The sequence below is a fragment of the Salminus brasiliensis genome, chromosome 5, assembly GCF_030463535.1.
Source record: "Salminus brasiliensis chromosome 5, fSalBra1.hap2, whole genome shotgun sequence".
Taxonomy (NCBI): domain Eukaryota; kingdom Metazoa; phylum Chordata; class Actinopteri; order Characiformes; family Bryconidae; genus Salminus; species Salminus brasiliensis.
In genome coordinates, this window is record NC_132882.1 from 31,440,571 (window position 1) to 31,456,273 (window position 15,703).

At 41.5% G+C, this 15,703-nt stretch overlaps 1 protein-coding gene across 1 annotated transcript; it reads left to right on the forward strand.

Annotated features, from left to right (window-relative positions):
• Nucleotides 1-2,104: 2,104 nt before the first annotated feature.
• LOC140555664 (C-C chemokine receptor type 5-like) lies at nt 2,105-4,470 on the forward strand. Its single transcript, XM_072678966.1, has 4 exons — nt 2,105-2,231; nt 2,609-2,689; nt 2,876-2,953; nt 3,055-4,470. Exons 1-4 carry the CDS (start codon nt 2,188-2,190, stop codon nt 4,109-4,111), a joined length of 1,260 nt encoding a protein of 419 aa, XP_072535067.1. The 5' UTR covers nt 2,105-2,187; the 3' UTR covers nt 4,112-4,470.
• Nucleotides 4,471-15,703: the final 11,233 nt, after the last annotated feature.

Below are 15,703 nucleotides of genomic sequence, written 5' to 3' on the forward strand. Positions count from 1 at the left end.
AAATCTCCTTTCCTTCCTACATGTTTCTCTCTCAACTTTTTTGTTTTTTGTCATGACATTTTTGCTTAACATCATTACCTCATCTCCTCTCCTTTCTTAAAAGCACTGCACATGGAGTGGTGAGGGCTGAATATTTTCTTCATTCTTCAGATTTGAAATAAAGTGCAGCAGTGTTCATAGGCTGGGGAGGGTCATCTCTGATTATAGTTGGAAGTGCTGTTATGTGTTACTTCTGTGGAAAAGAGGGAGTCCACTCCAGGTAAGCCCTGTGCAGTATTTGAATAATGAATGTACAATATCCACAGGCAACAAGATGTAGCAGGTCATAATGATGACAAAATGCTATTGATGACCTGTGACAGAAAGGATCCACAATATCACTTTGCAATCCGAATATCTAAATTTAATATAAGTATACATACAACCAATTATGCCATTCATCGCGTTGCAAGGAAAGAAGTTCAGAGGCATCTGAAAAACTCAACGTCGGCCTGCTGTATAAGATGACGGCATCATTTTCTTCTTGATAATAGAACCCGAAATAACCTCCGTTAGACAAACGCCACGCATGAATCGTGTCCGCGTCTTTCAAGCACAATGATCTTTTAGCCAGTGTCACTTTCTTCTTTTTGGGAGTATCAGACTATGTGGTTATTAGGGATATCTTCTTAGACCGCCGCACAAACATAGACCCTTTAAATCCGTCGGCCTACAGGTTCTGTTGAATGAATGGGTGGAGACTTATGACGATGCATACTCTGATTTGCTCGATCACATGTATCTCGGTCACTTGATTGGTCACCTTTTTTTAAAAGATGTTACCGAATCTTTGTGTGTAATACGTGATTGAAATGTAAGTCTAAAAATCTCTGATCAAGTCTCTCTCTCTCTCACACGTGGCACAGGGGTGGGGTGTGAGAATGGGTAACAGATGTCTGAAGAGACCTGTACACACTCTCATACACATGAAACTAGATCCTTGTTTACACACACACACAAATACATATGGCACAGATTTGGGGGAGAAAATGAGTAACAGATGTCGGAAGGGACCTGTGAAAAATATTTTGCTGGATCAGGGTCTGACTGAAGGTCTGGGGGTCTAGGTTAGGACCTTTTGACCCCGACTAGGCTTCCCATTACATACAATATTTACACAGACACACATGTACATGTGGCACAGATTTGGGGTGTGAGAATGGGTATCAGATGCCGGAAGGGACCTGTCAAATGAGTTTGATGAAAAGTACCCCAGCCATCCGATTGGATTGTCTTTAAAATCTGGCGGATAAATACACCAGGCGGGACTTCCGGAAGGAGGGATATCCGGAAGGCGGGACTTCCTGTAAAAATGAACGCTTTTGATTGGTCGAGGGAGGGGCATCCAGGGGGGCGTGGCTTGCAGTGGCACAATCTGATTGGTTCGAGAGGACCTGTCAAAACTAGTTTGAGTGCCCCCTATATCTCTCTCTCTCAGCTAATACAGCCTGATGAAGTTTTCTATGTTTCGCCTTTACCGACATCATGTTCCTAGCTAACCAGCAACAACCAATCCAGAGAAGCCAGCTGACACTAACGTTAGTGTGAAGATTGTGTCATTGTAGCTCGTTACAGCACATCTTACATATATGTGTTGGTGGCCCAAGTGAAACCAGAAGAGCAAACAGAAAAACGACCTAAAATAGAATTGTGGTAGGGCCTCTTTCCATTTGCCCCAACCAGGATTATAATGTGCATTAGAATGACATTATAAATTGGACAGAAAGGCATTTTGACAGAATGCATTTTCATGCCTTTATTAATCGCTTCTAACTTTAGAAAGGACGAATAAGCTATAACGAAGATTCGCAGTGCGTTCCCACATTTACTGAAAAGGGTAGACAACTGAATGTGCATAGGTAGTAATGCTGAGAGTCATAAGTGTTTTTGTAAATAGCGTATAGAAACCTCACAAAGCTGAATTTCAGTTCATCTGAAGCACTTTTTCCAAACTAAACCTGTGAGAGTTTGTACGAATTGTGTTCTCCTTTGAATTTGAAGTTGGTTTCAGCCAATCATGTGATTGCTATGCTCATGTGAGCAATGTAATAACATGCACCATGCACAGAGCCCCCTCACTCCTCAGCAGAGGAAGTGTCAAAACCAAAGACCTCAGACACCTACAATATCTCAACTCATTTCATCTCAATGTTGGCTTTGAGCCCTACAGGCAAGGTTCACCGTCCACTTTTGTAAGTACCTGTGCTGAATTTGTGTGCCTAAATAATAAAACTACACAGGGTACACAGGTAGATGTAGATGTAAATGTGACTTTCTTCATTGTAAACATTTTGTATTGTATGCTAGGCATAGCTCATTTTGACAGGTTTATTTTTATATGGGGAAAAAGGTGTTATTCTTATGTGTGTCTAATTATAGAAAACACACGTTTAAATTTTTCTGACTAACTTTTGGAATTGACATTTGGCCGTGCAAGACAGAAAATGGTACAGAGAATATGATATGCACAATAGTGGTGTACGTCACCTGTGGTTTATGCAGTGCAGACAGACAAGTCTTGACATTGCCACTGCCTCATGACATTTCCGCATTTTTTCTGTATCCTCAGTGCAAGCAAGACTGCTCAGTTTGGGTTCAGCAAGAAAATGATGAACAGCACCAGTATTACTTTGGAAATGACAACAGCCAGGTGAGAATGTTCATAAACTCCTTTAACTTAAGGGCTGCCAAAGAAAGTGATAAAAATGTAATAGTAAAATAAAAACCTTTTTTTATAATCACCCTGATCTTGTATTTAAAGTTGCAGGTCCTTTAATATATCCCTTTGTTTAATGTTTATTTGATGTTAATCATTCGTGTGATTTTTTTCCCTCAGTGTTTTTTCCAATCTCAGTGTTGCAACTGTAGCTCAGGTGCTGAAGAACAATGACTCTGATGGTGATATCAATCCAAGGTGAGAGCAAAACCTGCTCTGTTTAAAAAGGCCTGATTACCATGTCATTATGACATTTATTCTACGAAGTTCTTCAGTAATTTTATCTTTATTGTTTTCAGTGGTTTCCCGTATGACTACACAAGTTATGATTACGGCGACTTGTCTATTCATGCACCCTGTGTTTATGAAAAGCATGGCAAAAATGTCCTTCCTGTGCTCTATTCGATGTTCTTTCTGGTGGGCTTCCTTGGAAATGTGCTCGTGGTGTGGGTCATCATGGTGGGTGCTCACCTGAAAAGCATGACCGACGTGTGCCTTCTGAACCTGGCTTTAGCCGACCTGCTCCTGGTCTTGTCCCTCCCCTTCCTGGCCTACTACGCAAGCCACAGTTGGATTTTCGGGCAAATCATGTGCACCTTGGTCCTTGGCATATACTATATTGGGTTCTATAGCGGCATCTTCTTTATTGTGCTGATGAGCATTGACAGGTACTTGGCTGTGGTCCATGCTGTGTTTGCCCTAAGGGTCCGAACAAAGACATATGGGATTTTGGCCAGTCTGACCATCTGGATCATAGCTGTCTCTGCATCTTTGCCTGAGCTGGTTCACCTTAAAGTCGAAGAGATTAATGAGGAATTCCTTTGCAGTGCATATCCAGGAAACCCCCAGCAATCCCTAGACCAAAACCAAACCCATTCCTTAAGAACTGCTGGCCTATTTAAAATTAACATTTTGGGCCTGCTGATTCCACTGTGCATTGTGGGGTTCTGCTACTCAATGGTGCTGAAAAGGCTCCTCACGATTCGCTCTTCCAAGAAATTTGCCATTCGCCTCGTCATCCTGGTCATGGTGGTCTTCTTCTGCTGCTGGACACCATACAACATTGCAGCCCTAATCAAAGGCCTGGAATTATTGTCCGTCATACCCCTAGAGTGCAAGACCAGCAAAATGATTCAGTCGGCTCTACAGTTCACCGAAGCCATCGCATACTCGCACAGCTGCCTGAATCCCATCTTGTATGTGTTTGTTGGCGAGAAGTTTAAGAGGCACCTCTTCAGGCTCCTGCGACAGACACCTTGCATCAAGATGAAGTTCATGAAGAGCTACCTGACCCAGACTGCAGGATCGGTATATTCGCAGACTACCAGTGTGGACGAGCGCTCTACTGCCATGTAAGCCAGGCAGGCACAGATTCCGAGGAATACGAAATCTCATTTTACCATCCAGGTATCACTGTAAGTGTATGTGCTGTTATTTGTTATCTGTCTTTAGATGAGCTCTGAGTTGTGGAACATGCTTATATATAGATACCCCATAATACTCTTAATACAGTTGTACCATTATGAAATCCTTATCCTACACGTTATTCAATGTAAAAGTGTTACTGAGTTGCTGTAGACCAGAATCTACTGATTTAAAAAGAGTTTAAGAGGGAACTAAGTGATTAATCAGTATGTATGTGATGTAAATACTTTTGTTAATAAATCTAGAAATATATAAATCAAATATCAAGCTATAAATCAAACATGGAAAGACAGTGCCAAACTTTGAATACAAAAATAATAAAAAAGAAAAAATCATCATCAATCATTTAAGATACTTATACAAATATTAAGTATTAAGATACTTATACAAATGTTTTTCTTTTTATTCATATTATAAATCTTGAACATGTTTTTTTGTGTGAACTCATTGAAACTGCCTTGGCAAATAAAATCAGAAAAAATTGAGACATCTGCACAATTTGAGCAAACTGTCATGCAGGTTAGGCCAGACACAGAGGGATGAACACTCGCAGAGATGGGTCCAATGCAAGTAATTTATTAACACAACTCAAAAACATACAAAGGGGCAAAACAAAGCAAAAGAAGCAGCAGCTACAGGGCATAAACACAACATGTGAACACAACACAAACGTGACAAACCAGAGGGCAACAACAAAAACAGCTGGAGGACCAGCTACTTGGAAAGAGCGGCTAAGCCGACTCAACCTGCAACTGCTGCGTGGAAGTGGGTCGCCTAGCTGGAGCGAGAGTCATGGGTCTATCTTGGTAGCGAGTGAGAGCACCTCGCTGAATCCGGGCCAAACGGATAGCCTGCTCGAGAACGTGGACAAGAAGCCGAAGCTGGCCTACATGCACCGTGAGCCGTATCAGGAACCTCTCAGGCTACCTCAAGGTTCCAAACTTGCAATTCTCTGCCAGGAGCTCATGTGAAACATATGAACATGATTAACATGAAACGAGACTGAATTGACACGATGAACCAAACATGAACACAAACAAACATGAATCATGAATCGACACCAGAAAGTAAATGAAACAAAAGTCCTTATTTGAGCCTGTGGGGGCGGCTTGGAATCACCCCGGGGAAGGGTGCGATACAGAGGGGCTGACAAAAACCCATGTTTTTTGGAAAAGGAAAACTGTGCATATACTCAGAGTTGCAAACAAACTACATCACCACTATTGATTATTATTGTTAAAACAATCTAACTCTCTATCCATGCCTTGACATTTTTCTTACTGAGCATAGAGTCACTAAAAATAAGGGTCATATAGGCCTGCCAGCTCTTGTTTACTTCCCATGAGACTCACATCATTAGCTGTAATCTCACACTTGAACGCCACACTTACAGTTTTAGATTTGTAGCGACCCCTAGTTCCTCTCCAAAACAACCTCTGAATAACTTCTGCTGGGATCATGTAAATGTGAAAAGTCAGTCTGTAAAAAGACATTCCTCAGCTCACACCATGCCTCAGTCAGGACTGGCCAAATGTCACCATGTTGCTACTTTCTCTTAATTTTTTAGCTTTTGTCAAATATTCTTATGTGTTGACATTTTTTTTAACACATATGCAACCATAACAATAAAATGGCCTGTATACTGTATGCTGTTATGCTCCTGCACAAATTCACTACTAATGTTGGTCCCTTTGATTTATAGATTATTTTTCAGATATTTGCCATTTTTTTTGTTTCCTCTGCAGGGTTTGAGGAAGGCAACCATTGTTGCCATCATTTTGTACTTGTACAAATCAGAATTAGAGCTGTGGGGGTGAGGATTTCTGTCCATCCCACTTTTTAGCTTTACACAAGATGATTTGGGGGGGGGGGTGGTTATTTCAAATTCTTTATTTTGTGAGGTATTTTGCTAAATCATTTATAACAGCATGAGACCAAAAATGTCAGCGACAGACAATGAGCAATTGCATAAAACTGAATTTATCATGTAAAAAAAGGTGAAAATACATGTGACCCCCATCTTACACCATACATCTTATGTCACAATGCTTATTTCTATCTTACACCCCATCAAAAGTCTGTTTTCACACCTATGTAATTTAAATAGCAACAGTATATATCTATGCTGATGGTCTTGGTGGTCTTGAAATAAGGGGTATTTAGGTCAGTTTCTGGCGAATTGCTAATTCAGCAACGGAAACCACAGATGCTCCACTGACTAAAAACAACTTAGGCGGTATGCAACAAAATGATTGGTAAAAATTATTGTACCACATGGTTTTATTCAGAAAAACCTGTGTGTGCAATGCCCACTATGTCAATTCCACTGTTCTACACAAGTGCAAAAATGTGTCCTTCCTAAACCCTTACTGTCTTCCCCTCGACTGCAGGCAGCAATGGGTTTTCCAAAAGCATCTTAGACAATTACTAAACATTCTCTGTACCAGTTTCAATTATAACACAATGGTGCTTTTGGCAACCATGGCCCTGGTGGGCCACATTTTCCTGGTTGTCATGGGAGCTGTAAGTTGCAAAAGATTGGTAGATAGAATGCTAAGAGTCTGGATGTAAATATGTTCCTTTGGAGTGTTTGCAAGTAACCTCATAATTTACTGGCTAGCGATTCTAAAACAATAGTTTGCCTATATACAGTAGTTCCTATGATTGAGTGTATTTAGACTGTACCTGTGCCCTGAATTAAACCTAAACATGGGTTTAGGAAAAAAAATCAAACAGCCCATTTTAATAACTTAACCAGTATTAAATCATCATATCATAACTCATCACTCAATTTAAAAGCAGTCATTTTAAATGAATTTTGAATTTATTGATCAGAAATTCGATGCCCTTACTGAAATTTGGATTAGACCTGATCAATATTTAGCACTAATGACACACTACACTGTAATCATACCTTGGATTTGGGTTTGACCCTGGTTATCGCTGATAACCTAAATATTCCTCCTTAATCCTCAGTAGTCTCAGACCATTACCTAATTTCATATTCAGTTACATCTTGGTCATGATGGATATATATTCCCTCGCTACTGTGTAAAGTGCTCTACAGCCCTACAATGTATTGGAAACCTCCTGGAATTATTGCTGCTTTTAATTATGATAAACATGTCGCTTTGTGTGAGACTTTAAAATTAGCAGTTGTAAAACCTTTGGTCAAGAAACCAAATCTTGATCCTAGTGTATTGTCTAATTTCAGATCTATTTCATATTCAAGATCCTAGAAAAAGCTGTGGCCAAACAACTTTGCTTATAACTGCATAAGAACCACATATACAAAAAACTCCAATCCGAATTCAGGCTGCATCATATCATCACAGCTTCTGATCAAGGCTGCGTATCCCTGTTGGTGCTACCTGACCTCAGTGCACAATCACAGTCAAATCACTTCTACCGACAAATACAGCCCTATACAATCTTGCCACTGAGACCTACCTACATAACTCACCTTCAATATCCTCTGAGAGAGAGTAGCTTTTGTGCTAAATTTTAATTTGTAAACAAATAATAATTCCCCAACATTTATTCACCACCATTCTTTATTGACTTGCTTGTGAAGCCCCTCATGCAGTCATGTTTTGGTTCAGTGGAAGGAATAGGAAAGGGCAATGAACAATCATGTGACATATCTTTAGTCTACATATCTATATAATTTTACTTGCCATGAACTTGAGAGCCCCTTTAACGATAGATAAATAAATAAATCAATCCATTAAGCAAGCTATGAGCCATGCTGTCCTGCAGTGAGTGTTCTTTTAGGCTGCTGGTCAGAGGCCAATTCCCCATGCCAAAATAGATACATTCACTTGTGTTCTTCCTCTACCTTTTAGTTCAGACCAGCTTTAGTCCATCCGGTGGACCTGCATTGTAGTTTGGAGTCCTTTGTGTAGCGTCATTACAGCATTGTTTAACTGCTTAATGTGCTTACTGTCACAAATTGAGGCTGAAGGCTGGTGCTAGAGTTCATTTTACAAAAACAAACAGCATCCAAAACAAACACAGGAAGTAACACTGAGGTAGAAAACTGAGAAACGTATAGGAAGCAAAACCAGGCAACACTAACAAAAAAGCACACAATGCCAGACAAAGTCACACTGAAACTGACTACTTATTCACAGAGACAAAATGAGGCACAACTGACAGGAATGCCAAAGAGTGTGGCTACAAACGCACAACACGGACAAAGACCAATACAGAACCATGCATAAAAAATGCAAGTAAAAAAAAACAACAACACATGGATGAAAAAGAACAGGGCAGACATGAGGGTAAGACAGAGCTACATGTTACACTTTCATACCATAAATAAACCAAACTATGCTCGCTTATGAACCTAAATAACTAAGTAAGATTGCTATAATGTAGAGCTGAGTGGCCAAAAACAGTCTGTTTCCGTTTATTACAGCTACTGTTGTTAGTCTCAGGGTGAGGTGGTTTCACCACGCAGTGAACATGTCCAAATTGTGCCCAGTTACGCCCAGTTGTGTTATTGTCCCTCCCTGGTGTCATGTGACTCGTTAGAGTTACAAGGTTCCAGGTGTGAATGGGGAGCATTAAATTTGGTGCTTCGGGTATAATTCTCTCATCTGGCCACTGAATATTTACTGTGGCATCTCATGGCAAATAACTGAGGATGTGGGAAATAGAATTGTTGGTCTCCACAAAGATGTCCTAGGCTATGAGAACATTGCTAACACCCTAAAACTGAGCTACAGCATGGTGGCCAAAGGTCATACAGCAGTTTTCCAGGATGGGTTCCACTCAGAATAAGCCTTATCAGAGTCCTCGTGTTCAAACTGAGTCCACTGAGTCATAACCATAGGTTAACTTAAAAAAACAGACACATGAGTGCCGGCAGCTCATGGTAGAAGAAGTGGAAGGTCAGCCTGTCAGTGTTTTGACTGCACACTGCATCAACTTGATCTGCATGGCCGTCGTCCCAGAAGGAAGCCTCTCCTGAAGCTGGATTACTGGTACCATGTTCTGTGGTCAGCCACATATAAGATAAGATAACCCTTTATTAGTCCCACAGTGGGGAAATTCTCAGTGTCACAGCAGAAAAGGAATAGCAAGAAACTCAGATGCAAAAATGTAGATAAATTACCTATATATACACAATAAAAATAATAGAAGTAAAAAGCAATAACAATATTATTTACTGATTATTTACAGGTAATTGCAAAATTAATAATCTTAATTGCACATGTGTGTGTGTGGGGGAGGGGGTATTGCACATTGTATTTTACATTAAGGGATCTCTATTCCCTGAGCATGTGTGTGTAGTTTAAGTGTGTGTGTATGTGGTTCGGTGGGAGCAGTGCTGGTTGTAGAGTCTGACAGCAAAGGGAAGGAAAAGCCTGCAAAACCGCTCCTTCACACTCCTGGGGTGAAGCAGCCTGTGACTAAAGGAGCTGTCCAGTGCTGCCAGGGTCTCATGCATGGAGTGGGAGCTGTTCTTCAGCATCTCCTGTCTCCCACCACCTGCACTGGGTCTAAAAAGCATTCTGGGACAAAGCCGGCCCTCTTTATGAGCTTATTCAGTCTCTTCTTCTCTGCCGTCGAGATGCTACTGCCCCAGCAGACCACTCCATTAAAGATGGCAGATGCCACCACTGTGTCGAAGTACGTCCTCAGGAGCGCTCCCTGCACCCCAAAGGACCTCAATCTCCTCAGTAGGTAGAGTCTGCTCTGGCCTTTCTTGTAGAGAGCAGTAGTCTTAACTGACCAGTCCAGTTTGTTGTTTAGATGAACACCCAGGTATTTATAAGAGTCCACTTTCTCTATGTCCATACCCTGGATGTTCACTGATAGAGGGGGGTGTCTGCACCTGCGGAAATCTACCACCAGTTCTTTGGTCTTTCCTGCATTTATCTGAAGGTGGTTCTGCAGACACCAGTCCACAAAGTCCTGAATCAGTTCTCTGTACTCGCTGTCCTCCTCATTGACAGGTGACAGGTGACAGGTCAGTGAGCTGTACATGAAGTCAGCAGTGTACAGGGTGAAGAGGAACGGTGCCAAGACCATTCTTTGAGGGGCTCCTGTGCTGCTGCCCTCACACTGTGGTCGGTTGGTGAGGTAGTCCAGTATCCAGTTTGACAGGTGACTGTCCACTCCACAAGGTCCCAGTTTGTCCTTTAGGAGCCCTGGCTGTATGGTGTTAAAAGCACTAGATAAATCAAAGGTGATCCTCACAGTGCTGCCGGGCTTCTCCAGGTGAGAAAGAGCTCTATGTAGAAGATAGATGACAGCATCATCCACCCAAACGCCAGGCTGGTAGGCAAACTGGAGAGGGTCCATGGATGGGGCTCACCAGAGGGCGGATGTGGTTAAGGACGAGAAAATGAGAAGTCAGAGCCACCAGCCTGTAGCTGTTTAGGTCCTTTGGGTGCTGTGTTTTACGCACAGGTACCACACAAGATGTTTTCCACAGCTGTGGTACTCTTCCCAATTTCAGGCTCATGTTGAACATATGCTCAACTACCCTGCACAGCTGATCTGCACAGGACTTGAGGAGCCTGGCACTGATACCATCGGGACCTGTAGCTTTTTTTAGAGTGGGACTTTGTGTGGCCAGATATGGTTTTAAGGCCTTTCCAAACTCCCCTGATGTTGTTCTACTGTAACTGTTCTTCCAGCTTCTTCCTGTAGCTGGCTTTCCCCTCCCTGATCTTCCTTCTCAGTTCCCTCTGCACAGCTTTCAGCTCATCCTTGTCACCAGATCTGAAGGCCCTCTTTTTCTCTTTTAGGAGAGCCTTTATATCTGGATTAATCCATGGCTTGTTATTGTGAAAACACTGAACGGTCTTGGTGGGGACCGTGTTATCCACACAGAAGTTGACATAGTCCGTAATGCAGTGAGTGAGATTGTCAGTGTCCTCCCCATTAAGATCACGCAGTTCTTCCCACACCTTTGTTTCAAAGCAGTCCTTCAGAGCCTCCTCAGACTCCTTAGACCATTTCTTCACTGTACAGGTGACAGCTGGTACAATGGGTTTGTACACAGGCAGAAGATGAACCAGATTGTGATCAGATCTTCCAAGGGAAGGGAGAGGTGATGAATTGTATGCCTCCTTTGTGTTGGCAAAAAGCAGGTTCAGCATTTTCTTTAATTTCTTTCTTTCTTTAACAGACTTTAATTTACCGTGGTGATAGCAAAATGCAGACTGGAGCACTGTGAGTGCTGGCACATGTTGAGGATCTATATGTCCATTTCCTGAACAGTTGCTTCAGGGTATGTTTCACATTTATTAATAAAAATGAGTGGGATGGATGTGGTTGGTTTCAATTCAGTTGGATTTATGTGGTTTATTGGATTTTGATTGAGGTTTAAAAAAGAAGGGCTTTACAATCATCAATTGCTTCCAAACATTACATTGTCCTAGTTTGCTATTAATTAATCATAATATTAAATAATATACAGCCTAAAAGTATATTTTACAAAGGGTAATGATGAAATGCAATATTATTTATTAGGATATATTGTGTGATGAATGAAAAAGAGGGTACACTGAATTATAATTTAATTTGATACATTTTTCTTAAATCTTAATCTGGTCTCTGCAGTGTCTCTTGTCTTGGTCACTCTTGGTCTTGGACTTGACACCTGACTTTTTGTGGCCTGGTCTTGGACTCAAAAAACTACTACAAAACTACTTACAACCGTACTACGGTTAACAGATTTAGACAGTGCAGGTTCATAACCAAAGGTGCAACCTGTGCAGGTAGTTCCCAATGACAATCTATGCCCCCTTTCCCCAATGTTGGGGTCACTCTAGGAAAAGTCATTCAATTTCAAGCTGATAAAAGGTCGCTTGGTGGGGTTTCTCTATTGTTAAACACGGTGGCGGGTCATTTTTGATGAGTTCATTGGGGTAAAAAGCCACAGACCTTGTCGGTTGTGATGGTTAGCACACAATGGTTGGTGGTTTGTTGCTCGTTGACCAGGGAGCATGTACTTCTTAAAAATGCTAAAGGAAAGACAGGTAAACGGAACAGTTCACGTCATTCTGTTTTCGAGACTTCCTCTCATACGCACATTTGGTAGAAGCATCCGCCAGGCAACAACCCTCAAAGTGCGTCACATAAAGTAACACATTAATGCATCACTGGCCAGCAACTGCACGACAGCAATGGAAAAGTCACCCACATTCACAGACAATCAACACTGACAGAACATATTCTTGTAGAGGGCTGCTTCCAACATGGCTCTGCAGCCACAGGAGCAGAGGTATTTGTGCCCCTAAATTGTGGCGGAAATTGGTGTGGTGCCCTCTCCAATGTGTCAGTCTTCAACTACAAAAAAAGCCACTTCAGTCGACTTCTGGCTCCTTGCCGCACCGCTGAGTGTCAGGAAATCCTTTTTAGCACCTCTCTGCACTCTGCAATTCTTTAGAGGTACCTTTTGAAATAACTGTACTGTGGCTCAATTTTCAACAAGCTGGGGGGTTCCTTTTTACTCGTTCGGGTCCTTTAGAGGAGAGGAAAAAAAAGTTAAGCAACTTAGAGTAAATTAGTAAAAAGTTAAAATAGAGGTTACTTATTGTTTTCACCAAGGCCTTAATGCAATAACCAGCAGATGTTCCTCACATTTCACACAGTGTGACTTCAACAACACGGCAAACATTGAGGAGGCTTCAGAAAATATAAAAACTGTAAAGGAAAAAGCTGTTTGTTACAAAGACCAACACAAATGGAATGTGTTTCAGGTTGATACATATTTCCACCAGAAGACTTTGGAGACATGAAGGCAGTAAATTGTAAATTTAATCTTGACAATGAATGAGATAGAAACGCTGTTAGCAAGTTAAAACTGTTAAATGTCTTTTAAATGTTAAATGTCGAATTTAGCTGCAGTGGCAGAGGATAACCCCAGGCAGCCATCGGGACCGAACTGGTGGCGATAGGGAGAAAGGAGGGGAGACATGTCTGAAAGCAGCAACAACAAAAAAAAAAAAAGTGTGTAGTAGAGGTGGAGGCTGGTGATTGGCTGAAAAAAAGTGACACTACACTAAAGTCTCCTGGTAGTGTATTCATACCTGTATTAAAGACACATTAACAACAACAGTTTGATTCTAAAAGAAATTGGTAGGTTGGCTTAATAGTCATAAATAAATAAAAAGAATTAGCATGTTGATACCAGCACTGCTCCCAGCGGACCACATACACACACTTAAACTACACACACATGTTCAGGGAGTGTAAAAATGTAAAAATACAATGTGCAATTTGCAACAGTCATTTGCAATTATCTGTAAATAATATTGTTATTGTTTTTTTACTTGTATTATTTGTTATTATATTGTGTGTATATAGGGGTTATTTATCTAAATTTTTGCATGTAGACAGTGTCTTGCTATCCCTTTTCTGCTATGACACTGAGAATTTCCCCACTGTGGGACTAATAAAGGATTATCTTATATGCAAAAAACATACAAACATCATCTGGCAGGGAAAAAGAAAATCTAATAAAAAGGTAGGATATGGGCCCTATTAGAATCATAATTCTAAAATTCAAGTGAACCCCACAATTACTGAATTTCTCAGAGTCAGTAGCAGGAATTGTACATCTCTAAGGCTCTGGAGCACCTATACGTGAGCCTTGGGTCAATATTGTACTTGTCATGGCATGTACACCCAGACAAGAAGGGATGAACACTCGCAGAGATGGAATCAAAGCAGGATTTGTTTGTTAACTTAGACCAAATACAAAACAAAGGGAAAAGAAACGGGACGTGCAGCAACTGAGGGCAAAATCGTGAACACAACCAAAACGTGGCAAAAAAAGATGGCAAACAAAAAAAAACCTGGGACTGGGAGGAGCAGTGAGCTGAACGAGAGAATAACAAGGGGGTGAACTAAAGAGGGGACTAAACTGAAAGCCGCAAGCCTCGCTTGGGCAACATGAGCAATAACGAACTAAAGACAGAGCCGCACTCTGAATACAAACAGGTGTAGCTGGGGAACCAGCTGTCTGACTAGAAAACAAGGCCAACCAAACCGGAGTACACAGACTGCCTAAAACTGGGGTCACCTAGGAATCTGAGCAGGAAGCGAACATACCTCGTTTGCCTCTAGAATCAGACTGTGAATTCTCCTGACTATGAACAGAACTCTCAGCAACCTGAACACGCCAACACAGCGTGAGGAATCTCAGAGCTTCAATGAGATTCCTGCAGATTCAGTTCATGGCTAGGAGTGGCCGTCTTGGAGCTCCTTAAATAATCCCAGTCCCAGGTGCAACACATGAACAATGAGTGAGACATGATCAACACAAATGAACCAGAATGAACTCAAACAACCAGGAAGTGAGGCGGAAGTCCGCCTGTGGGTGGCGGCTCGTGATCGCCCCGAGGGAGGGCGCGATAACAAGGGCCTGACAGTACTGAGAAGCATTGGAACCTTATTCCTTGGAGTGATGGAGCTCCATCCAGGACTTTTGGAATGATTCGGTTCTCTAGGCTGATGGAAAACATTCACATTGTTCCTACATAGCAACAAAAGTATCTATACAGGCTGTTACTGTAGCAAAGTGGGGACAAACCCTCTCTTTAAACCTTCGATTTCAGACCAATTGCTGGATATTACATTATTAAATAAAGATGATATAACTAAGTGAAAATTTTCTTAATGTCTCATAATTTATAGAAATTTTCTTGTGAGAAGGAGAAGTCAGGACACTCATACATTTATTACTACTTAAAATTAAAACTAGCTAATTAAAATTATCTTCACTTAGCATGTGTGTTTTTGGGAAGGTGGAGAAAAACTGACCAGATTAAAGATTGAACCCAGACCTCTAGACATGCATCACCATTATGTCGCCCTATGATATGTTTAATGAGTAAATAAATAAATATATAAATAAACCTTATTGTAATTGTACTTTCAGATGTGCAATAAACAGATACAATATATAATTTGATGTGTGGGAGTCTTGATGTGTGAGCTCAATCATTTCATTACAGTAAATCAGGAAAGCTGCTGTTGGACCTTAACACATTCATACAGTGTCTGGAGTTCAGAGAGAAATCCCCTCTTCTCTACCCCTCCACAGCATCGCTGCCTCTGTGGTTCCCACTGTGGAGTCACTGAAGTTTCTGGGGGCCTCCATATCCACCATAACCTGTCCTGCTGATCCAGTTCTTTACAGCAATCATCAAGACCACATTTCTGGTGTGGACTGTCCACCTAACATGAACAAGCCATAATCAAAAAAGCAGGGGGTACTCTGCCAATGCTTTGACATGTATAACAACAGTGTCACAAAGTGTGTTGGCAAGATCATAGCTGACCCCTCTCACCCAGATAGCCACTTACCACTTACCTCAAGACCATCAAAGTCAGCACAACCAACCCCACAACCATCAAAGTCTGCTCAACCAGACAGGTTAACAGCTTTTTCCCTAGAGCTGTGGCACTCATCAACCGCAGGGGACGCCTCACTATAAGTAGAAGTGACAGCCTCATACTGGGGCCCATTAATGCACTTCTATCCTTCGTTTTGTACAG